This window comes from Corylus avellana, chromosome 5 (genome assembly GCF_965113065.1).
Source record: "Corylus avellana chromosome 5, dhCorAvel1.hap1.2, whole genome shotgun sequence".
Classification (NCBI taxonomy): Eukaryota; Viridiplantae; Streptophyta; class Magnoliopsida; order Fagales; family Betulaceae; genus Corylus; species Corylus avellana.
Window position 1 is genome coordinate 31,662,023 of NC_142494.1, and position 25,677 is coordinate 31,687,699.

Genomic DNA, 25,677 nt, shown 5'->3' on the forward strand with positions numbered 1-25,677 from the left:
CACAATTCTAAAAAAACCAAAGCTTTTTTCTTCTCTTTTTTTCCTTTTCGGTGGTTGAGGAAGAAAAAGTGACACGACTGCAGTCAGCAATGCCCGTGTTCAATGGCTGGAAATTCTTCTCAGATTCATATAAACATACATGGACCTAATAACCTAAAAGACCCATTAACATAATAGACCCATAAAGGCCCACTACCTAGTTAGGCCATTAAAAAAGCCCACTATTATATACCCATTACAGATGTATTTAAGCCATCACGGCAATCACTAATTTTTCTCGCACTTTCTGTACACACAGGATATTCATCGACTGATTTGATACTCTTTTTCAAAAGAAAGTAAAATACATGTTGCCAAAATATACATAGAGCATATAGATTCAACAAGAAACACCAACATTGACCGGCTATTAACATTCCGGATCACCTCACGTTCTCAAGCCCCGACGAGGTAATTTCAAGACATAATTCACAAGACCAGCAATTACATGAACACAAGAAATGGAAAAAAAAAAAAAATGAAATAGAAAAATCCGCTGAAAGATATAATTGCATAAAGCTCCCCCATCAGTAAGAAGTGTGTATAGAAGCAGAATAACCACCTGCAAATAAGTCTTACAGCATTACTACTTTTCAGCACACTTGTACTACAGATATAAGGAACGGAAGCTCACCTTTCGCAAGACAGCATCAGGGAGTACCACCACCCTGTCTTGCCTTGAGGACAAGTTCCTCAGTGGTGGTGCCAATAATCTCATTAGCCCGTTTCAGCCCAATGCAGTAATATCGTCCAACGCTATCCTGAACTCAAATTTAAGTATCCAATCAGAAGACAGTGTGAAGCAAACATTAGAAACAAATCGAGAATGGATCAATATCATTATGAATGTCTTACACAGCAATTTTATCCTTCAGCAACAAAATTTATTTGTGCTACATATTATTCCCTGAGTAGCATTCAGCTAGCATAAGTTGGCAAGTTTACACCGCCACCAAGCAACAACATACGTATAACATTTCCAGTCATTAATGCCATATTTAGTCTTGGTACGACTATTACAGAACAAGATCCTTTCCATTTCATTTGAACTGGATAATATCTAGTTAGTTATAGTAAATGAGTATTTTTGTTTTTTTACTTTTTGAAGGGACAAAAAAATATCCATCCATTATAACTAACTGGATATTCTCCAGTTCAAATAAAATGGAGAGAATCTTATTTCAACTATTACAACAATAAATGAACCATTTGATGAACTTTTGGATTTAATACGTGATATGGATATAAATAAGAATAGGGCCCAAAGGCTTTTTTAACCTCCTGCATACAAACAACTAGTGCATAGCTACAGTCTTTCACGTAGCAAACAATCATACATTCTACCAGGGACCATCTCTTAAAAGCCTCACTTTAAAAGGGGTCTCCATCCCCAAAATCAAGTATTGACCTCTCTCTAAACTCTTTCCATTCAGTTTTATTCTCAGAGTTATTTACTGACATAAGCATCGGAAGCTTCTTAGTCCCTTGGGGGCTGGCGGTTTTCTAGTAACCTTTTCTTTTTTTTTTGCAGGTGACCTGTCATCTAGTCCAACTGTGCAAAAATTTGCTTCAACAGTATGATTATCTTTTCGCACCTAATCGATGTAATAAAGACTCCTACTCATCCAACTGAAAATTTTTCAGGGTCTTTATACGATCATGTAAGTTAGAATGATGTCAATGACAAATTGACAATTTTATTGGAAATTAAAATCCAGTAAAAGTAAATTCAAGTTTGATCAGGGAGCGAATTGTAGGAGTCTCACCCGAGCAATAATTCCTAGTTTCTCTAACTTTTGAACTGCATCATCCACATCAAAATTACAGCTTTCATGAAACTCTTCTCTTATTAGTTCCTCACACCGCACATCGAGATCCTATTTCACATTGTCAAGAAGTTATATCAATAGTACAATAAAGAATCCACACCATATATTCAACAATTGTTCGGAAGACGATTAAAATAAAGTAAGGCAGAGCCAATTCTGACACATGCCTGTCTTGTAGCTTTGCCCTGTTCCATCAATACAAAGAAAGAAAGCATCACCTCTTTGACCTGCATAATAATAAAATGGCGTGGTCTAAACATTTCAAAATGTCATTGCATATAAGATAGACCTCAATCAGGCCTAATACTTGGTCATAAAATTCAATATGGAAAAATAAGCAAACAAAGTATCAATGGCAGTAACATGCCCCATTAAATAATGGCATCAATCTGTCTAACCTTGTTAGTCATGTAAAATATGACATCAATTATCCAGCTCATCATATGCAAAAATATCCCTCATAAATCAAGGCCTGAATTTATAACAGTTCAGGTAATAACTTGAACTCTTTCCAAGCTTTTTAACTCCATTACCAAACTCTACACTAGCAAGTAGTTCCAACATGAACGATGGATATGAATACAGGATATGATTCATTAAAGATGGGGCAATATGAGTGTTTATTGTTTTGGTCTCTGTTCATGTTATAATAAAATATGACCACTATATCGCACGATAATTTAATCAGGCTAGCATTTTTTACTCATACCACAGAGGGTAGGCATCATGAAAAACAAAAGGGTCAAAGATGTCACATACCCTTCTTAGGTTTCCCATTATGATTATGCATTTTCTACACTGGAAAAATGCCATATCCTGACCTCCCAATTCACACCCCCCCCCCCCCCCCACCACCACCACTTTTTTTTTTTAAAAAAAAGATAATACATAGCCTTTGGTTAGTTGACTATATCCCTACATATTATAGCCAGTACACAATCGATAAGACCCATTATTACCTACCAGAGTGTGTGAGAGAAAGAAGGGGGAGGGCGAACCCCCACACAGAAATTAATAGTGAAAATTCATGCAACTTACTTCCTGTTGAATCACATCATCGCACAAGTGAAGAAGAGTACCCTTCCCACTATCCAGTTGTTTGTCATACATGGACTGGGTTATCAAGTTCTGATATGTGGCTAAGTTTTGCTGAAACCTACAAGCAGTTGAAGAAAAGATAACCATGTTAGTAACAACAAAAAGTCATAAATGAAGATGAACCAAACAATAAAAGACACAGAGGCACCAAGTTATTATGCATGCACAGGCAGCCAAAGACATATGGTAAAGACTAGAAGATCTGCAATCAGCACCCAAGGGCAAATACACAATCAGTGAATCTAACCTATGATTCTACTCAGAAATTGTTCTCATCTGACTAACCCACACTGTAGCATTCTCAGAAAGAGAAGGTGATACAAAAGATAGATAATCGTTTGACCAGGTCAACTTTTCTAACAATGATTTTCTAAGTGAACTTATCCTACGGTAAAATTAGAATGCAGACCAACAGCTATGTGCAACACTGATATTCATCAAATAAGTAATATACATCCATATGCACTAAATTCAAAGAAAAAAATAAATTACTGTAAAATAAATTAAAGTACTTAACGTGAAGTATGTCTTAGCACAATAACCAATCACGGTGGATAGAATGGCAAAGATGACCCATAAATCACCTTTAGGCATTTCAACTGAACCAAAGACTGCAACCTGTGAACAAGACATGGAAAGCACATTGGAAAAAATTGGGCCAAAGGTAAACAGTAAAACAAATGGACTTAATTAGTACCAAAAAAACTGACCAGCCCAACTATAGCAGACACAAGGAACTTGACCCAGTCCATTGGAGTTAATCCTGGGTTTTTCTTCTCGGGCTGTGAAAGGTAAAAAGTTCCAATCCAAGGTTGTCAGTCATGCATACTTCAAGGAAAAATAAGGTGACAGAGACTCACAAGAATTATTTCCATATCAGCCACAGAGAGAGAGTGAGAGATAGAGAGTGCAGGCAAGTGACTCACAAGAACTATTTCCATATCAGCCATTGGAATGTTTTTGAAATGCTTCACATATATTCCTCGTTCTGTTCTCAATTTTGTACTCGCTCGCCTGAAGTCACGCCGTTCTTAGATGTCAATAAATTACTTTTATGGTCTTCTCAAGATTAGTTTAAGAGAGTATCAACCCAAATAACAATGTAGATAATCCCCCCGCCTCCACCATTCCCCAGCCACTCCCCCACCAAAAAAGGAATCCCATAGCTTATTGAGTGCATAATCTGTAGAATCTTCTACAATATACACTATGTACCACCTTAAGGCACACATTTTCTTATGCAAAAAGAACATTCTTCTCAAGTCAAGGTTCAAGAAGTTCAAAGATGTTGATACTATTCAACAGCTACCATCAATTTGTTTCAAAAGGGTATCAACCCAAATAACAATGTAGATACTATTCATGGCATAGAATGCACACAGCTGGAACTGATAGGGGTTAGAAGAGCCTTTGCAGAGCAACACTAAAACCGAGAGAGAGAGAGAGAGAGAGAGAGAGAGAGAGTTTATGAGTAAAGGTTGAAGAGGGACGAGGAGGAAGAGTGCCATTGAATGAATTTTTCAGGCAATATTGTCGCATCTAAGGGTTTTTTCTGATTGGTTAAAAAGAGATAATAAGAAAAACTTATCAATCTTCGTCCTCACACCAAGTCACCTGTTATCGTACCATTTGTCGATGTCGCTCTTTATCATCTACTGTAATCTTGAGAAGCCGAGAGACAATGAAGAAGAAGACGGGCAGCTCCGCCTCTGTTTTTCAGTTTTCTTACAATCGGGTGTTTTGTTTTGTTTTTGTTCTTATTTGTGTGATTGGAGCCCAAGTTTGTTGTTTTAGCCCACATGTTAGTTCAGGTAAGTTTATTGTATTGAAAAAAAAGTAGGGGATTGTCCATCTGAAAGTTTAACCAAAAAATCAAACAAAGAAAAAAGCAAACAAAAATGGTAAGGGGGTGACAAAGGCAATTTGGACATCACAAGTCAAAAATCTGTATGTGCGGTTCACGTGCGCAACTTTCCATCTATTTCGGCATCAAAATCTAACAGATTGTGTAAATCGCAATTTGAAGAGGCCAAGTATCAAAAATTGACGTTTGGAGGCATCTTTGCAAAAGTGGAATCAGCTTGGGGGAATTATTGAATTAAGTATAGTTTCACTAATAAAATAACCACCTAATAGATCTAGTTAGGAATGGGGAAAACAAGTATCAATTCAACCATGTGAGGAATTCTTCACAATAACATGTTGAAAAACAATATATTAGTAAACAAAAATACAAAGCAGTACCTGTAGACGACAATTATCCTATCAAAGGTAGGTTCTTCAATTGTGATCTTGCCCAGCAAATTTCTTACACTGGAGAATACAGCACTAAATGTCATGAAGTAGCAAAAAATATATGTATATGTGTAATAAATTCAGGATTAATAACTATGTTCATAGAATATTAAAAACAAAAATCCTGAGTTGCAGAAAACATATGGGAGAAGGAAAAAAATCATGTTGAGGATGAGAAAAAAAAACAAAATGTCCCAAATAGCTCAGGCACCAGAGAACAATGTCAGAATACTGCTATATAAACATATCTCAATTGTTGAATGGAATTTGCAAATCTAAGATTAACTCAAAAAATCCAAGTGACCAAGAACAAGGACAGCCACATTTAAACTGCTTAGAATGGCAAGCATAAAATCCAAAAGCTGTGGTACTTAAACATGTTCCATAATAAGTGTGTCAGCCATAATAACTGCAATATGGAGAAGCCATATACGACCTTAGTTCCATATTTTCAAGACGGATTCGTTCAACAACTAGATCATCAGCACATGCTTCAGAGTTAATATCATCCTGCTTCTTTGGATCCTCCTTATGCTGTCTACTTGACCTTTTCAAAAGCTTTTCCAGCCTGCAAGCACCATACACCAGAAAAGGGAGAAAAAAAAATATGTGAAGCAGGTTAAATTTAAACAATGAGAAATTAAATTCGAATTAAAATCACTTCACATAATAAATTAACCTGTTATCTTACAAATTAACAGCTTATGAACCATGATATTTGTTTACTGACACAGAGTAAAGCTATTTACTCAATAGTGCTAATGATACCAAAAGGTGTTGTCTTAAAAAGGGACCATTGGGAGAACCATAAAATGATACCAATATCGAACTGCAATGTCATAACACTTTGATTAATAAAGAACTAATATTAGAAATAAAATAATACTATATCTTATAAATAGTTACACGGACTGTTAATTATTTGCTTAATGAAATACTAACTCATAAAAAAACTAATATTTTATTGAAACCATACAAAATACTGTATCAAAACTAAGCAATTAAATAAAAGTCAAAACTAATAAATTTGAGTTAAGTATTTCTCCACCAATCATTCTCTCTCTCTCATATCAAACCCCCTCCCCCCGGGTTCCTTCATTGTCCGCTTTTTCTCTCTATTTCAAATCCAAAATACACCAACCATCAATGATGCAACAGGCCCCCATTCCTCACTCCCCGTCTTTCCCTTTCTTACTCACTCAACATTAAACACTGCAAAAAGAAGAAAAAGTCCACCTATGGTTAGAGACAAAACAAGCTACAAAGAAAAAAACAGTGTTAAGAATTTGTATGAGATGGGCTAAGATCTTTTCTAAAACAGCGAGACAGGCTGATGCAAGGGGCTAGGCATAAAATGTTGGTCCACCTAGTTTAATTTAGGCCCAATTAATTAATGGGGTTATTAGTATTTAATTTTCAAGAATCAAGGGTGTTTTTGTAATTCAATAAATGGGCATTGCCCTAGATTGTTTTGGGTAAGTCAATAAACAGGTGTTGCCTTAGCCGCAAGTCTATTTAAGTAAGAATTGATTCTCTTTTCTCTCTCTCTTCCGCCCAACTTCTTCTTTCTTTCTCTCTTCTCTCTCTTTCGCGCTCCTTTACTTTTTTTTCTCTCCCCTTAGCTTCTTCTATCTCCCCTTTTAGCTTCTTTCTCCTCTCTTTCCCCTACTTGCTCCTACTTTCACTTTGTGATTATGGTGATTATTGTTTGTCCTTCATCACAGGCCAAGATCTCGAGGATTTCCTATTTTGTTGAGATGAGGTCTTTGGCTTTTGGGTTATGATTTGCATCTAACCTTTACTGTTTTGAGAAGTTTAAAGAAAATGAAAACTCACCAAATAACCATGTTTTGGACAGAAACAAAACCACCTAAAAGGTTGGACAAGCAAATGGTTTGCCAGCTGGACCCACCAGTCAAGAGTTTTAGGCGGTTCTTTTAAAATAACAGTTCTACGAGTTGATGATGTTGTTAAAATATGCCAAATACAAGATTACGCAAGTGATGTGACTGATGCTTTACTCTTCATGTATAACAAATTTAAACAAAAAGTATTTAGCTATATTAAATCTCAACCATGAATATTCTAACTCCAACACTATTTTGAGAACAATCAACAGATTTATTAAAGTCCAAAAGCACTTACCTGGTTAGCCTCAAAAGATATCCCCAGAAACGTGCTATAATCATATCCACTTTCTCCATGAAAAAGTAATCAGTTGTCCGATCAATTCCAATACCACGCCGGAATATAATATACTAAGAGTTAAAACAAAAAAGATGAATATTAGCTTTCTAGAAAGAGAGAGAGAGGGGTCAATTAGTACCCAGCTCAAACAAGTCAAAGAGTTAAAAAAAGCTAGGGTTTTTATATCTATATGGTATTTACCAAAGGTCTTCTTTCAATAATTTCAGGCCAGAATAAAGTACTGTGCAACTACTAGTCAAAGAACATGTACTCAAATAAAGAGAGCGTCAGTACAATAATAAAGAATAGAACAGTCCTTACAATCCTGGAGTTTCTTGAATCAAGTTGTCCAAGTGAATAAATATGGTTGATAATAAAACTATCCATCACTTGTCAAGAGAAACATTTAACAAGTCAAATTATCTGATGTAACTTTATATTAGACAACCCTCTCAGCCATAACCATTTCAAAAGACCAAACAAGTTGAAGAACTAAGTATAGAAATGAGAACATAACATGAATAAGAAATAGAAAACCCACGCACCATGTCTCTTCACCTTGAATAGGACCATGTATTAAGATAAGCATAAAAGATGATAAGAAAGAAACAACCCATGCATGGTGTATCTCCCCCTTTGTAAGGACGTCTTAAATTTAACTTCTTCTTTATTTGATAACGAGGATCCCGCATGGCCACTTTGTGTACCCACCCCTGTTAGGTAAACTTCAGACCCATGTAAAGCTCACTCCACATGGATCGGATAATACTCCGGCTTCACTGGTGAGCTGGCCCCAAGGAATTGTTTGTACTTAAGGGGATTCGAACCTTAGACCTCATGGACTACCACAAAGACCAAGGCTCTTACCACTTGAATTTAACTTGTTATGTCAAGAATTTGTATGGTTACGGATCATTAAATCATTCAAGAGGAGGGAGGGGGCGTTGGAGGGGGAGAGAGAGAGAGTAGTGGCAGAGCCAAGATTTTTCTTTTGCATGGGCGGAATTAATAAAATAATATCATTTTTTTTCTCCGTAAATTGTTTTATCTCATGCAACCGATATAACTTATTCTTCGTAAAAGTTGACAGAAATCTATGCACAAATTAAACGAAAAAAATAGAAAACTTAGATATTAAATTTTTTTATTTGACAAACAATTCTTTATTTTCTTCTTTAGCCACAAGAAAAACTGAACAAGTAACCAGAGAAAGAAAATGAAAAACAACAAAACCATAGCATCAACAATTATAATAATGTGTTTAGAAGAAAAAAAAAATCAAAATCAAGATGCCCACAAAAAGAAATCAATATTATGCTTACACCTAAATAATAAAGATCTCCCTCAGGCTTTAGTTCTCTATAAATTGTATCCTTTAGGCTTTTGCATTTTTTGCTTACAAAGAAAAGGAAGAAAGTGTGGGCATGGGGAGAGAAAACTAAAAAATAAAGGGAAGAGCCGAACTGCAAAAAAGGTAAGGAAAATCTGAAGAACAGTAATGGATAGGGGAAGAAAGTGTGAAAACATGTCATGTCATGTTTTGAAAGGTCATTTTATATTATCCTATTTTATTAGAGAGTCGGGCCATCATGTGAATTTTTAGTGGCTAACCTAGGAGCTTTTGAGTTTGGGCTTAAAAAATCCATAAAAAATTTTATTTCAAAATTTATGTTGTGAGAAGCCTTTTCTGTATAATTTTTTGGGAGTTTTGGCGGGTAGCATGGGTTTGGGCTTAAAAATTCCATGTAGTTTATTTTTATGGCTGAGGTAGTTTTTTTTCTATTAAAAAAACTGGGAAAGGCCAGCTTGGGCTTAAAAAGCCCTTGTAAGATTATTATTATTATTGGGGGGGTGGGGGAGGTGGTTTGGGCAGGGCCAAGGGAACTGGGCCCCCTGTCTCTGCCAGAGAGAGAGAGAGAGAGATGGTTTTAAATCACCCTCCTTACTGAGAAAAAGGAAGGAAATCTCACTCTGTTTGAACTTCAGAAAAAGAAAGCCATTCTTTTGATACTGGAGGAATAGTTAATTTTTCAGGTTTGGAAAGGCTACAAGGAAGCCTATTATTTCATCAACGAAAGGCGATTTTTCGCATATAACAATAATAATATTGTTTCACCGCAAGTAATCTTGTCTCGAGAAAAGGATAATACTAATTCCATCACATCTTGCTTCATGTATGTTTTAGAAACAGGCTTCAGTATGAAATACAACGATTTCCTTTCCCCATATAAAGATGAGAATGATTTCAGATATGCAAAAGTATGATAACATTGAAATTTAGACCTTTGGTTATGCATTGGAACTGATCTCAGTGATATCGCTTTATGACTCAGTACAACAACAAATTTAATATCAAAACCTGACAATGACGCTCCTTTCTGCCCATCCTTTAATGCTATTTGCATCAGTACCATGCCTTGTTTGTAAAGGATTGTTGTTAATTTAGACACTTGACTTCCGACTGATTGGTTTGGACAGGATTCAAGGACGATAACAACTAATTTACGCAAAGTGGAGAAGGAAGCACCATACTAAAGACAAACAACCTATTTCTTTACAGTTTTCCTCAATAACAACTTTAGTTAGTCATTTTATGGATCATTTTGTGATTAGCTCAACTATCTTTCTTACAATCCTACATATGAGCAAAGCGAGGCCCAAGTAGCCACATTCAGATGGTAGCCATAAATCCTTCCCCATTCCCCCATCCCCTTTTCCAAACCTACGAATTGTGAACCTCTACCCTTCAGACAATTGACACTCACAAACCAGTCATTTCCATAAGAAACTATCAAATGCTGGCAAACTTTTATATGTTAAATTTAAAGCAATACCTTATCAGAAAAATCTGGAAGGTTTGGGTGAGGATGCTCAGCAAAATATTTCTTCAAAAGCTTCTTGTCAAGCTACATATCAAAACAGAACATCCAGATCAGCAAATGTAAAGAGCACATGGAAATATCCGAAGGTACATTGTGACACATATTTATCACAATGTTTAAGTACAAACCTTAGATTCATCAACCCTGATTGGAAGATTTAGAAGATACTGCCCTGAAAGTGCAACATCAATTTCCTCGTCACTTGTTATCTTGAAATTGCTCTTGTCCATCACCTGTAGGCATTTGTAATGCGAGCAAGGATGAAAACAGCACAATATTGAAGAGTTCAAAATACTATATAACTCATATCTAAGAAAAAAAACGAAACTATCCCACAGTAAATGAATAATTTAACACTATAGGCATGTTGCATGGACATGAAATGTCCCAATAGAATTGAATGGTTTTATTGCGTTTCACATATCATAAAATGGTACAAATTCACTATCATTGATGCAGCAATTTGTGAAATGGAGTCATCACCACAACTAATGATATGGTATCTCAATATCAATACTATTAGTATTTTCTTTCTCACTTAAAAAAGAGAATCATTTGTTACAATGTCTACTCTTTTCCTTTCTCTTTTGGTTCCATTGGAGTCCAAATGTGCTCTAAGAACAAAACAATAGAAAGTTCCCATAATACCTGAAATAAGTACATCAGGAAATTTTGTTCAAGTACATCAATTTCTTCAGGCGATAGGTTCTGCTGCTCCAATTTCTGAGCCCCATGCACAGGGTCAAAGAGGGAGTACAGTTGCTGTAAACACAAATTACCAGCAAAAATATGTGAAAATAGCAAAACAAAAAACAAATTCAGAGAACAAATATAGCAATGAAAGTTTTCTGTCAATAGTTCCAAGACAAGAAGATAATACCATCAGATCCTCAAATTGCAGAAGATACCAAGCTCGAATTGTGTACTCAATTCTTTTGCAGAGCTTTAAAAACTCAGTCCGGTCAGAATTATGTTCTGCAGAATGCAGAAACAGTAAAGGTCCGGTTAACAATAATCGAAACAGCGTGCTGCCAAAAACGAACAAATAAACTCTTGCATCAATTTATTTATTTATTTTTTTTAAAATGATTAAATCAAAGACAAGTTTTATTTTAGTATTCGTATGTAAATATTTTGAGTAATAAAGGCAATGTTCATTGCCTACACAATTGACTTGAAGAAAAAGTGCAACTTAATTAAGAACCCCAGAGCTTATACCTATATTGCAACATTTCCTAAACCCCACAAGTGAATATGGATAAGACACAACACAGAACGTTTAGTAAAGTCGAGAGCTGATTGACACACAGAATATTCAGCAAACTTGTAGCATATTTAAAAATAAAAATAAAACATAAAAAATTGTGAGAATATCTAAAAATGACAAAATTAATCAAGCAATAAATTCAAAATCTAGTAGCAGAGATTATACAGCAGCATTATAGTGTCATAAAATACTATAATTTGCGCACAAAAAAAGCGCCACAGCAACCGATTTTCAGTTTTAGAGAAATAGAGACGACCAAGACAAGAAATTCCAAAGAAAACCCACCAAACACCAGGCAATGAGAAATCCAGAAACGAATACCAAAAGTGGTATATATGTGTGCGCGTTACCAATGAGGTTAGCCAAGGTCATGATGAGCTTAGGCTTGAGAATTGGAATGACGGATTCACGCTCCAATCGAATGATTTCTTTCTTCTGCCCGCTCATTCTGTTGCGAACGAGGTATAACCGACAAACCCAACGCCACAGAAATTCCAAACAACAAGAGCTCTCTCCCGTTCTCCCTCTCTCTCTCTCTCTCTCAAGGCTTTAAATTTGAAAGCAAAAGCTTAGGGAGATTCCTGAGGTTAACTGGGAGTATTTTGTAGTGGAGTCCATCTCCGGTATGGGATTACTTTGAAAGAGAGGAAGGACCGAAGGAAGGAAGAGGAAAACAGTAACTGACCCACGAGTTTAAAAACCGTCTTTGTCTTTTATTATGTTTCCTTTTTAATTCCCATTTACGGCTATTGACTTTCTTTGATAGTAACATAAAAAGGTGGTTTTAATGGGTAACTCAATTGGTTGAAAATTACGTCATATGAAGCAGAGGTTATTAGATTGAATCTTTTTACCTTATTTTGTGTGAATATGTCAAAAAATAATAATAATAATAAAAAATAAAAAATGTTCCGAAATAATAGCTCAATCGGCTGTAGATTACGCCTAATAAAACGGAAGTCACTAATTCGAATCTCTCATCCCCTTTTTCTTGTGTGAACATGTTAAAAAATAAATCAAAAAATCAAAAATACCTACTTTTAAATCTTATGGGAATGTTGACATAAAAGGTGATAGGCAATGATAATGTACAGGTTAATTTTTTTAAAGTTGACAGATAGTAAGCACACAAAAAACATGTGAACAAAAATTAACTTGTATATGTGACAACTATTCTCTTCTCTTCTAATATATATATATATATAATTCAATTTAGAAGAGAATAGGTTTTTGGGATTTTTTTTTTTTTGGTCCACATAAGGGAATGGGAGAAAATTCGATTTAATGACCTTCGAGTTTCACTGTGTATAGTTTTTAGCCTACTGAGTTGTGTTTTTAGTTATCAAACAGCTTGAATTTTGAAGTTTTTTCTTAGAAGTATACGTGCTGGATATTCGTATCGTTCTGAAATGCACGTCATTGGTTTGATACTGGCTTTCACAACGGCGAGCCATGTATGTTGTGGTTCTAATGTGTGATAACTTCCTCATAAGTAAGGGTATCCATTTCCATGGTTCACATGATTCAATTATATATGCTCCCAGCAAAGGGATTTAGCCATTTCTATATAATTATATTGGACTGGGTGATGAAAAGCTCTATTATAAAGACCAGGTTGGGGAAACTTCTAGCAGATGCATTAAGGCACCCATTTTCTTATTCCAAAAGATCATTCTTCTCAAGTCGAGGTTCAAGAAGTTCAAAGATGTTGATACTATTCAACAGCTACAATCAATTTGTTTCAAAAGGGTATCAACCCAAATAACAATGTAGCTACTATTCATGGCATAGAATGCACACAGCGGGAATTGATTGGGGTCAGAAGAGCCTTTGCAGAGTAACACTAAAACCAAGAGAGAGAGAGAGAGAGAGAGAGAGAGAGTTTATGAGTAAAGGTTGAAGAGGGACGAGGAGGAAGAGTGCCATTGAATGAATTTTTCAGACAATATTGTCGCATCTAAGGGTTTTTTCTGATTGGTTAAAAAGAGATAATAAGAAAAACTTATCAATCTTCGTCCTCACACCAAGTCACCTGTTATCGTACCATTTGTCGATGTCGCTCTTTATCATCTACTGTAATCTTGAGAAGCCCAGAGAGACAATGAAGAAGAAGACGGGCAGCTCCGCCTCTGTTTTTCAGTTTTCTTACAATCGGGTGTTTTGTTTTGTTTTTGTTTCTTATTTGGGTGATTGGATCCCAGAGTTTGTAATTTTGCCCAGCAAATTTCTTACACTGGAGAATACAACATTAAATGTCACGGAAGTAGCAAAAAATATATATGTATATGTGCAATTAACTCAGGATTAATAACTATGTTCATAGAATATTAATAACAAAAATCCTGAGTTGCAGAAAATATTTGGGAGAATGTCCCAAATAGTTCAGGCACCAGAGAACAATGTCAGAATACTGCTATATAAACATATATATATCTCAATTGTTGAATGGAATTTGCAAATCTAAGATTAACTCCAAAAATCCAAGTGACCAAGAACAAGGACAGCTACATTTAAACTGCTTAGAATGGCAAGCATAAAATCCCAAAGCTGTGGTACTTAAAAATATATTTTATATTTTTCCAGTTTATTATTATGTGTTTATTTTCATTTACTTGTCTTTTTGAAGTGTTTTTTTTTTTTTTTAGTGAAAATCTAATTAAAATTCCACCAGTTGGAAAGTTTGTCATCTCACGAGTGAGCAAGTAGGAGTTGGAAATTTGGTTTTGCCTGTAGATATAGGCTTCTTGTCAATACTTATTATTTTATGGTGCTCTCTTCGGCAATGGCAGAGCCACATGTAGGCCAGAGGTGGCCACGGGCCCCACAATAAATATTAAAAAAAAAAACTTTGAGCACAAATTCAGCTATTGACCACTCGTCCACCTACATAGGGCCCCCACAAAGAATTTTTTTTAAAAAAAAAAATTTGAGCACTTGTCTTGAGCACACAATCAGCTACATAGGTCCCTTCAAGTATTAAAAAAAAAAATTGTTTCTTTTCCCTCTTTCTCACGCACTCGCCTCTGAGTTCTCTCCTTTTCTCTTCTCTGTCTCTCTCCTTCAGTCCCTCTGGCTCTCAAATGCTCTCTCTCTCAGTGTCAGACAGACGCAATCACGCAGAGACGCTCCAACTCCAACTCCAAGCCATAATCATTGATAAATTACATTTGTAACTTATAAAAGTGAAGGTCTGAAGATCAGATATTAGGTGGGTTTTGCATCCTTTGTTCCCTTAAAAATTAAAATTGATTTAGGGTTAATTTTATGCATTAAATCTTGATTTTTTTTTTTTTCCCTTAATGAAAGAAGAGCACCCAAAAATTGTTTATAATTTAAATGGGTGTCATACTGTTATGTCTTTTTAGGGCAGCAATGGAAGTCGGGAACTAATTATTGATTCAATCAGTCTAAGAGCTTCGATTTAGATTCGATACTTGATGATTTTGTACTTCTAAAAGATCGTAAAGTGCAGTTCTAGACACTTTTTTGTATTTCTGTTTTTTTGATATATTGCCGACATGTTATATTTCTAATATATTAATTTGAACACATATTTATGAACTTTTATAGATATTTTTTTGTGATGCATATATTGTGTGAATTACCAAATTTTCAGTGTGATCAAAATTTTTAGGACGCAAAATTTTTTTTTTACAGCCCCTATATTCTGAAACGTTTGGCTCCGCCACTGAACTCTTCCTATTGCTTTTCTTCTTTTCTAATTATAAGCTAGGGATTCTTCAATCTCTCTTTGAATCTGCATCCATTCATATTCTGTGTGACTGCATTCCCCCACTTTTTCCCTTTTCTCATCCTCCTCCTTTCCCATCGTGTGAGGGTTTGTAATGTTTAATGGGATTTTTGGTCTATGATTTATTCCAAGTGTTTAATTTTTTTCATTCTTAAGAACTAGAATGATTAGCCAGAAAAGCGTTTTGATGTTTGACATACTTTTTTTGCCAGTCCTTGGGATAGAGAGCCATACGTTGATGCTGCCTAGAAAAATAAAATAAATGGTTAAATACTTAATACTCCCTGGGGTTTGAAAACTTTATTTTTACCTCCCTGTGGTTTTATTTTTATCATAGGAAGTCCCTGTGGTTTTGATAAATGACCGAGTTAGCTCATCCGTTAGTTGACCGTTAGTTGATCTAACGGACTGACACGTGGATCAATCAGATGTTGACACGTGGTACCTTATTATTATTATTTTTTTAAATTAAAAAAGAAAAAAGAAAATGAAAAAAATTGGGGGTGGCTCGGCCACCCTCTTTGGCCATGGGGGTGGCCTGGCCACCCCCATCTAGCTGGATGGGAGCCATTCTCTTGGAGCCCAAAGGGGTGGCCGAAACCACCCCCCAGTACCCACTGGGGGTGGCTCGGCCACCCCCATGGAGCCTAGGGGGTGGCCAAAACCACCCCCAACCACCATCGGGGGTGGCCGAGACCACCCCCATGGCCAAAGGGGGTGGCCGAGCCACCCCCAAATGGCCCAATTTTTTTCTTTTTTTTTTTTAATTTTAAAAAAAAAAATTAATAGGTGCCACATGTCAACATCTGATTGGTCCACGTGTCAGTCTATTATGTCAACTAACGGTCAACTAACGAATGGACTAACTTGGTCATTTATCAAAACCACATGGATCTCCTGTGATAAAAATGAAGCCCCAATGGGGTAAAAATAAAGTTGTCAAACCCTATGGGGTATTAAGTATTTAACCCTAAAATAAATTTGGAGGGTTATCGATCTGTGTGTTCTCACTCCATTGGTTTTCCGAAAGTTGTTTTTGTTGTGTGCTTTTTTGTGTTTTCTTTTGTGCTAGAGTATTCCTAGCGGCCTTATTATTATTATTATTATTTTATTTTATTTTTTTTGTATTTTTTGTTATTTTAACAACTGATTTTTTTAGAATATCCACCAATCTTACTATTTTAACAATTTATTTTTATTGTTCTATTTAAATAATTTTTTTTAAAGATTTTTTATTCTTTTTTAAGTATTAAAGGAAGAAAGAGAAACGAAAAGCAAAAAGGAAGAGAGAGAAATGAATTGTTTAAATTTGGTGAGTACTATTCACCTTATTACTTTTTTTTGTTAAAGTAGTGAGGCTGAAATGTGAACATTTAGACCATTTTAATTAAATTACCTCACCAAACTAACTAAAAAATAATTTTCATGAGATTGCAAAAAGTGCTCTTACTTCGCAAAATTAAGGGCTCAATAGTCATAGTGTCACGGGGCTAATTTTTCACTTCGAACCAGCCACGTGATGGCCCTAAGCAACGCACCAAACAACGCCTTAGGCAGCCAACACACCTTCACTAAATGAGGTTAGTGGAAAGCCAAGCACAGCACGAGTACATCACACTTACTTTTAAGGGAGCCACCCCTCCCAACCTTTACAATTCACTCAACGAATCTGTACAAGGACGGACTAGGGTCCACAGCAACTTCGAAGCCCTTAATCTTAACATAAACTCAGCCAAACGACTTACAAGAGATATATGAATGACCCATCCACCAAGGCTTTACAAGACAACAATGAGACTTTCACACAGCCCACTGTTTCTCACCACAAAGTCATTCAGCACTCACCCAAGTGTGTGGCCCTCTTCCACAACACTTGTCTGTTACAAGAAACCAGAATCTCCTATCTAGCAGCCAGCAACCTCGGCCTCCAGCAGCACTTCGGCCGTCTTCAGCACTCACAAGCCTTCTTTGCCATAAGCACTCCTTCAGCTCACTTTGGCTTTCAAGCTACAGCCAATCTTTTTTTTCTTAGCTTTTCTGTACTCTCCAGCTCTTTCAAACCAGCACCCATGCCTTGCTTAAATAAGCCCCAACATAGTTTTCAGTGCATGGCAGTCGGCTGCCACCTGGCTCTAGCCCATTGCACCCAATGTAGCTACCAATAAGCATGATGTCCCTCCTTAACATGCCCTGCACCAGCTAGCCACGTGTTATAGGCCCCCTTGGCCCATTTGAATTCAGCCAACACCTTTAGCTTGTGCACTGCCACAAGGCAGCCAATTTGTAGCCATTAAGAGGAAGAGCTTTACTGCAGTTGGCTGCCACCTGGCTCCAGCCCACTGCCTGTTGCAGCATGGTAATTTCCAGCAAGCAACCTGCCACTTGGACCATGCTCCTTGGTCCATTTGAATTCAACCAACACCCTTGCTTAGCTTGCTGCCACAAGGCAGCCCTTGCAGCTCTCCTGCAAGCATCCAACTGCTCCATTGATGCCCAGCAAGCTTCCTGCCACTTGTCCAAATCCTACAGGCATAGCAGAGCACCACTCTGCCCACTGTAGCAGGTAATCACCACCCAAGGGGCTTGGTCAGCGCCCCACACAATCCCACTGCTACACTCAAGGTCATTTTGCCTTCCAACTCCACTGCAAGGCAATCATAAACCCTGGCACAACAAGTCTTCTTGAACAAGGCAAGGGCACCATGTAGCTGATGCAGCAAGCCACACCATGCTCAACCAAATAGCACCATCACTTGGGCAGGGCAGTGCCACCACGTGGTCATTGCCTGCAGGCACTCATCTAGCATTGCTTAAAGGCATCTTGGGCGCCATGTGGCCCCTTTCAGCAGCATATTGCACCATGGTCCAGACAGACAAGCATACAAGGGCCTGGGCCACGCCCAGCCCACTCACACAAGCCATCCCAGTAACCCATACGCCCCACAGCAGCTCTTGGGGCCGACAGCAACATACCCAAGCACCTTAACAGTGCATGGGCCACCCCTTTGATCATTTGCAGCCAGCTTTAGCCTTCTCCAAGCAGCATCCTCAACCTAGGCATGCTCCCTCATGCCTTGGCATAGTGGCCAACAGGGGTGCAAAGCACTCATGCCCCTGCTGCCATGCCACGGCCACATCAAGACCGTGACACACGGACTAGGCGCGTGCTATGAGCTCCAAAGCATGATAAAGTTATGCCAACTTAACAATGTGTTGTACACCGTCCTTCGATGTGCTCAACGATTTCTCTGCACACACATCACATGTGAGAATCGTCCAAGCCCAGTCAAGAAACTCAAAAGAGATGTTTCATGAATGAAACAAAAAAAAAAAAAAAAAAAAAAAAAATGGGGGGGGGGGGGAGGAGGAGAGACAAGTCAGACGACTCGTTATATTGAGAATGGAAATGGCAGAATATTCTGGAGTCAGCAGTGGAATTTGTTGGGATATGGAGTATGGGTGTCAGAAGGAAATGAGCTGGAAAATAGATAGGGTGTATAAAAAAACACCCTAGTAAAAAAAAACTCTAAAAATAATTGCTCTCCCAAGTCCCAAGACGTTGAAATGTGACCTAAGAAAGATGTTTCATGGAAGAAGAAGATTACGTGTCAACATTGGAATGGCTAGGATTTGAACTATTCGGTAAAAAAAAAAAAAAAATTGTGAAAAAATAGCACTCCCAAGACGATGTCGCTTATGCATCCCGACAAATGGACAATTCGAAGTCATTTCAATACTTTAATGGTTTATTTGTAATTTTTTGTTTGACTATGGGTTAAAGTTATTGTAATCTTGTATAAAGCACATCCCCATGGGCCACCGATGGGGAAATGGCAAATCCAAGTAAAATGTCTGATAAATGTTTACCACCTAAAGTTCCATGGTTTGCAGAAGAATCCTCCACTGTCTCCAAGGCAAACAGATTGCAAGCATCACTTGTATTACAAGGTTTTTTTTTTTTTTTTTTTTTTTTTTTTTTTTTTCATTTTCTTATGAACATCTTAATATTGTTTTTGGTTGGATTGAGAGTAAGATATCTTAACGAGCTCTCTCTTGTTTTAGAGAGAGAAGCTCTGGAAAAAACCCTAGGTTTTTTTTTTCTTCCCAGCCGCCTCCTCAGTGGAGTTTTTCCTGCCGCCTCGTGCAACCTTTACGGGGAGGAGGGAAAGGTTTTGCCTTTTCCTTTCTCCCCTCCCTTTTTACGTTTCCTCCTTGTTTCTCCTTCCTCTTCTCCTGGTTTTCTCTCTTTCTTTTCCAATGTTCCTCTGCCATCTCCGTTCAACGCCGCCATCACCGCCCCATTTTGCTGATTGGCCTTCGTCGTCCCTCCTCCGCCACAAATCTGCCTTAGATCGGTCGAGCTTTTCACAGATCCGCCATCGTCGTCCCATCTCCACCACAGATCCGTCCACCTTCTCCTCCTCATGTGGCTCCTCCGATCTTCCCTCCGCCCGCCTACCTCCGCCCCTACCAGTGTTGTGTGCTGCTGCTTTGTGTATTTGTTGTTGTGTTGTAATCTTTATGTTTATTTGTTGTAATCTTGCTGTTATTTCCCTGTATTTTTTATGTTTGGTTGTGCTGTTTTTCTTATTTTCTGTGGGTTACTTTCTCCCATAACTGATATGGTTTGACCTTGTGGGGGAGTTTTTTGATGCTGGTGGTTGTCCTTCAGCGGCTCCTTCTTAGTTTTATGCAGTGTCATCTCTGCAACTTTCATTTAACAGTGATTGTTGCCTTTACCGCATAAGTCTCTTCACCGAGATCTTGTGCATTTTAGAACCGCCTTGTGCGGCCCAGGAACAAGCCCGGCTTGTTTATGGTTTCTCTGAGGCCATAGATGAAACCATTGCCTATTGTTTGGTCATTTTGGATCATTCCCAGTATTTGGTCTTTTTGGACTTTTCCTTGTATCACTGCTGCATTAACTGTTTGGGCTTTGTTGTTGGGGTGCCCACCCTTTTGTCGTTGTTCGATCACATGTAACTCTTTTTCCCTTATTTGATTATAAAATAAATAAATAAAGAAAGAAAAGAAATAAAGAAAAAAAAGTAAGATATCTTTTTCTTGTGAGGATTATTTGTCAACTTTTTTTTTTTTTTTTTTGAACTTAGAACCGTATGAATCGTTTTGTGATCTAAATGTGTTGTTTAAAAGTGACTTTATATTTTCTAATAATTTACTTTGATGTCAATTTAGTTAAATTTGAGGCTTACACAGTTATTTGTTCTCATATTTAATTTGTTATTTTTATTTTGTTTGTTTGTGTTATCCTGTCACAGGATTTGATCTGTAGAGGCCCAGTGAAGCGATGTCATGTGTGCAAGTTAAAAATAATTAAAGAGGACTAAGAATATGGCTGAATAACTTTCTGTATTCAATAATTCATACCAAATCATACATGAGTTTATATAAGCTTATTACAATGTAAATGTAAGGAAAGAATAGCTATACAAATCAAGCATCTATTACACACAATCATCCGTGATATTATATGATTGTGTGTTTACAAAACAACTTATAAGATTACATCAAATCTTTCCTTATGTGTGCATATCTTCATGTCATAGCAGCAAGGAGATATATCTTCTTTCCTTAGCTGCATCATTGACTGTTGGTAAGGCTGAATGTGATGAATCACAAGGATCCTCGACAGCTGCAAGATCCTTGTCTTTATGAGATTCTGCTATGCTAACTGATGAGGATGATGTGGCTGCATAATCAGTGAGTTTGAGAGGTTGACCTGGCAACTTAGGTTGCTCGAGTGTGTCATGTAGTCTAACATAAGTTATTTTCACCCTCAGTACATATTTATGAAAACATATATACTGATATATCACACTTATAGATTTCCTAGAACCAATAATACTCTTTAGATTTTATAAAAATCTCGTTTTTACTGTTTATTTCACTGTATTTTTGGGTTGGTCAACATAGTCTAGTTTTGACGTACTACTCTCGCATGCTCACTGTCTCATCATCATCTTCTTCTTCTTCTACCTCCAGGCTCCAGAAAAAATAAAAATATTAATGCATTTTCTTCTACTGCAAAATCTCGTGTTTCCCAAATTCCGAAACTATTTAAATCCATTTCATTTTTTCCTGTGACCCTCACTGTTTTTTCAGATCATGAGCTACAAGAAGTCTTGAGTAATGAGTTAACACCGACTTTTACGTAATTTAAGTATAAGTTTTTCCTATAATTGTTTTGTTTTATTGTTTTTTAGTCTGTAACTAAAAATTTATTTTGCATACAGACTCTTCAGGAATGGGTGTTGGTTCTAGAAAAATCTTGGCCTTGGGATATACTTGAAACCTCCAACATCGGAACTATGATCGGACTTGGTGAAGATGGAAAAATTCTCTTCAGAGAAATAACTCACAAGCTACGAAGTTTTCAGGAGGCTATTACTGTGGATCTCCGTTAAAAAGCATTTGGATAAGTCATGATTTGAAGGTAACTTTTTCTACACTTCTTATTTTGGTGGAAGATAGTCTGAGAAATGCTATTATGATCGACACACTCTAGTTTAGATGCCTTGTGGCAAAGACGATGGCAAACGAATCATGTTGATAATGGTTCAAATTGTCAACAAGTGTGAACATATAATTGTTGAAAAATATAAATATTCAAGTTGGTAGGCTTAAGTCTTATTTATTTATAAGAGGGAAATTTTATTTTTACAAAGAGTCCAAGAACAACTTGGAATTGGATTTATGGAGAAAATGTGTATATGTGAAAACATGTGGGTCCGCAATGTTTTCTTTATCATGAAGGAAAAGACTTTAAATTTATCATGGTTTTGTTTTCCCAGCCGCAATTGGATTTGGACTTCTTCTAGGCATGGGAGAGAAAACTAAAAAATAAAGGGAATAGCCAAACTACAAAAAAGGGGAGGAAAGTCTGAAGAACAGTAATGGATAGGGGAAGGACCACACCTAATGAAGCGGATGTCATTAGTTCGAATCATCCTTCCCCTCTTGTATGGACATGTCAAAAAAGTAATGGATAGGGGAAAAAAGTGTGAAAACGTATCATGTCATGTTTTAAAATGTCATTTTATATTATCCTATTTTATTAGAGAGTCGTGGCATCGTGTGAATTTTTAGTGGCTAACATAGGAGCTTTTGAGTCTGGGCTTAAAAAATCAATAAATAAATTTATTTCAAAAATTATGTTGTGAGAAGCCTTTTGTATATAACTAGTGGAGGTGGCACGTGAAATGCACGTGCTTGGTTTTCTATGTTACGTATCACTATAATTGTTAACATTATAATTGATATGTATATATTATATTATAAAATATATTTAATTTCTAAATTATTTGAAAAAAATATTTATTAAATTTTCTAAACAAATAAAGTAAAATTATAAATTAAGTAAATATGATATTAAAAAAGAGTTAATTTACATAGTAGACATATGTTGTTACTTCAAATCAAAGGGTATTGAAGTATATATATATATATATATATAGCACATTCATGTTCATGGTTTTTATCTCAACCAACTTATAGGTACATAAAATTGTAATTTGATCAAATGTTTCCTTATTATAATGCATCATAGGCCTTAAAAAGCTATAAAGTTTAAAATAAATCATGTTATCATGAATAGCAAAAATTTAAAAGCATGTATGTATAAATTATCACCATAATAATATATCTACTTTTATATTTTCCTTTCAACAATCCTAGTAACTTGTACATAAATATTACCAAAAGCATGCCATCATTAAAGCATGCAACTAACTTAATCCAACCAAACTATTAGCTACTACAATTAGTTTGTCATGAGTTTCAAAATACATAATGAGTTTCAAAAATGCATTTGTTTGTCTTTATCTTGCACACTACTTGATACTCAAATTTGTTTCAAAATACATCACTTTGCAATTTAGTTGATCAAATGACTAGATGATGCTACCAATTCTTGAATTGTGGAAACTGATTCATCTTCATTTGATGGCTCTTGAACGGTAGTAATGCTGAATCTTTGGTGTGGCCGGTCCTCCATGTCCATCAATCAATGTAGCTCTTGGTCGAATAATGAATTCTTGCTCCGAAAAAAGCATTGCTAGGCTTTGTATATTAGTAATGCCCTCCTATTTACAACATAATAAAAATAAGAAGAAAAAAAATGAAACAAAGATAAGATTGTTTAGCTTATATTTAGCTTACATTCATGGTATATTGAAGGAGATACTACAAAAGTGTAAAGTGTACTGATTCTAGAGGTTTGGAAAGCAATGTTGCATTTGTTTTAACAAATATATTTACAATGCAATTTTATTTCCGTGAAGAGTTGAGATTTCGCTTATTATTCTTTTAATATAATTGTGTTATGTTTTCATGACTCTTACTCTCTTTCAAATTTTAGTATTTTAATTAATACAATGGTACTTTTGGTGTGAAAAATAGTGTTGATATTAGTTTAGAATGTTTAACTTACACAACAACGTAAAGGTCCAAAGGTTCCATGAGAAGTAGAAGCTATTTGTTGGTACCATAAAAACAGTAAAGAAAAAAGAAAAAAAGAAAAAAAAGAAGAAGTACCCTTTATGTTTAAATGCCATATTTCACATTTGACCTATTGGATAGTTTGATTTCAATAATAATTGATAATGTCATGAAGACAAACAAAAAGATAAACTTCAATTACAACATTTGAAACAACTAAATCATAGAAGTCAATTTAGCCAAATTATGCATATATTTATACAGTTAGATGGAGTTTCATTATTCAACTATTCTAAACTTAATTTAATACATCAATTGCATGGAGTAAATACTGGGCCGACCCAATATATTTTTATATAATTTAATATGTCAATTGGAGCACTTTTTTCTATTTGTAAAATTTATTTTAAATTTTTAATTCTGAAAATAAATCTAAACCATCAATATCATAATAGATATCACGTTTTAGGAAACCTTATAGATTAAGACATTTGTTTTACAAACTATCATCATCTAGTGATTTTAATTTCTTAAAATTAAATAAAAAACCAAAAATGTTTTCGTTGTTCTTAATTGTAAAAATATTTTCAAAAATCAAATAAAAAATAATAATAAAAGTCATTGATTGAGTTTTTGGTAACTAACCTTTTTTATTGCTGATCAACTATATAAGGATTTTAATAACTTAAAAACTGAGTAGGTGGCAAATAGCGAAATTATGGAGAAGAAGATAATAATTCAAATTTGAATAAGGCTTGAAAAGGGAGAAAATGAAAAATTATAAAGAAAGGAGTTTGTAATTGAGTAAAATATTTTAGAAACTTTCAATTTTCTAGCATTTATTTATTTATTTTTCCCATATGATTTTAAACATTAAACACAATCTTCTATATATATATATATATATATATATATATATATATATTTTCAGTTAGACATGTGCAACATAATTAGGGTTGCATATTTGATTCTCTTATTTATTGTTATCGATTTTTTAAGCCTTATTTATTTGGGAATGTTGGAAATATTAATGCATTTTTTTAAATTAAGTATATGCCTTAATTAAAGCGTATATATTAATGACAAATATGTATTTAATTTTGTTTTTTTTAAATTTTTTTTTATGGAAATTGTTTTATTATGATTCATTAATTGGGCCTTATTAAATTGAGGGCCTTTTTAAAATTATTTATTTACCATGATTAGGGGCCTTAATTAAAGATTATGAACGATAATAATGGCTTAAATTTTTTTATTGATTTTTTTTAATTAGGGGCCCTAGCCAAGGCCTAACCCACCTAAGGCTTGGGCCAGCCCGGAGTAAATATGAACTCCAAACTTATTACTATCTTTTGTTATACATGCACGTGATATAATTATATTAAATTCTAAATATATTCTAAATAAAAATTTAAAAAATTCTAAATTTATGATATATTTGTAATTTTAGGTAATTGAGTCATGTGGTACATATAGTTGAACTTTCCTAACAAATTCAATCATATTTTAGGAAACTAAAACTATTTTGTGCTGGGTGTTGTTAAATCTCCCAACAGTTAGGATTAAATAGAAAACAAACAAAGGTTGAGATTTAACCAAGAACATTTCCAACCAAACACAACCATCAAATTTCACCCAGGAAAAATTGAAAAATTATCTATAAAATTCATAGAAAGGATCCTAAATCAATTTCCTACAAAAAAACTCAGCAATACCGAATCACTAACTTGTGCTGGACAAAGAGAGGAAGAAACAATTAAAGAAAACCCATCAAATTTCACCTAGGAAAAATCGTACTCAAACTTGTTAAAAATCATAGAAAGAAACCAATCATCCAAAGGTCAATACTTTACCACTAAATCAACTTCCCAC

General features: G+C 35.5%; 2 protein-coding genes across 5 annotated transcripts in view; one reads left to right on the plus strand and one right to left on the minus strand.

The window, feature by feature from the left end:
- Window positions 1–142: 142 nt before the first annotated feature.
- On the minus strand, window positions 143–12,258 carry LOC132180885 (uncharacterized). Of its 2 annotated transcripts, XM_059593870.2 has the most exons (16): window positions 11,948–12,258; window positions 11,211–11,305; window positions 10,979–11,092; window positions 10,459–10,563; window positions 10,283–10,354; window positions 7,407–7,519; window positions 5,698–5,829; window positions 5,211–5,279; window positions 3,893–3,980; window positions 3,677–3,748; window positions 3,484–3,584; window positions 2,907–3,024; window positions 2,036–2,095; window positions 1,806–1,916; window positions 674–800; window positions 143–601 (listed from the first exon to the last, which is right to left on the minus strand). In XM_059593870.2, exons 1-15 carry the CDS (start codon window positions 12,042–12,044, stop codon window positions 690–692), a joined length of 1,458 nt encoding a protein of 485 aa, XP_059449853.2. In that variant the 5' UTR covers window positions 12,045–12,258; the 3' UTR covers window positions 143–601; window positions 674–689. The 2 variants fall into 2 exon arrangements, with proteins under 2 accessions (XP_059449853.2, XP_088372365.1); XM_088516239.1 differs by lacking the exons at window positions 3,484–3,584; window positions 3,677–3,748; window positions 3,893–3,980.
- The window catches only part of LOC132182258 (mitochondrial Rho GTPase 1-like), a 28,165-nt gene continuing 11,923 nt past the window's right edge, over window positions 9,436–25,677 (plus strand). For 2 of the 3 annotated variants that reach the window (XM_088516237.1, XM_088516238.1), the window contains exon 1: window positions 9,436–9,526. The gene's annotated coding sequence lies outside the window, so the exon portion shown is untranslated. The remainder of the gene's footprint in view (window positions 9,527–25,677) is intronic. The other variant, XM_088516234.1, reaches the window with a different exon arrangement.

Excerpts from the sequence above, each read along its gene's own strand:
- LOC132180885 (XM_059593870.2), bottom strand. The coding sequence starts at position 12,044 with ATGAGCGGGCAGAAGAAAGAAATCATTCGATTGGAGCGTGAATCCGTC. Across the intron at positions 11,306-11,947 it reads GACCTTGGCTAACCTCATTG|AACATAATTCTGACCGGACT; the intron begins GTAACGCGCACA and ends TGCATTCTGCAG. Across the intron at positions 3,585-3,676 it reads TGTCTGCTATAGTTGGGCTG|GTTGCAGTCTTTGGTTCAGT; the intron begins GTCAGTTTTTTT and ends TCTTGTTCACAG.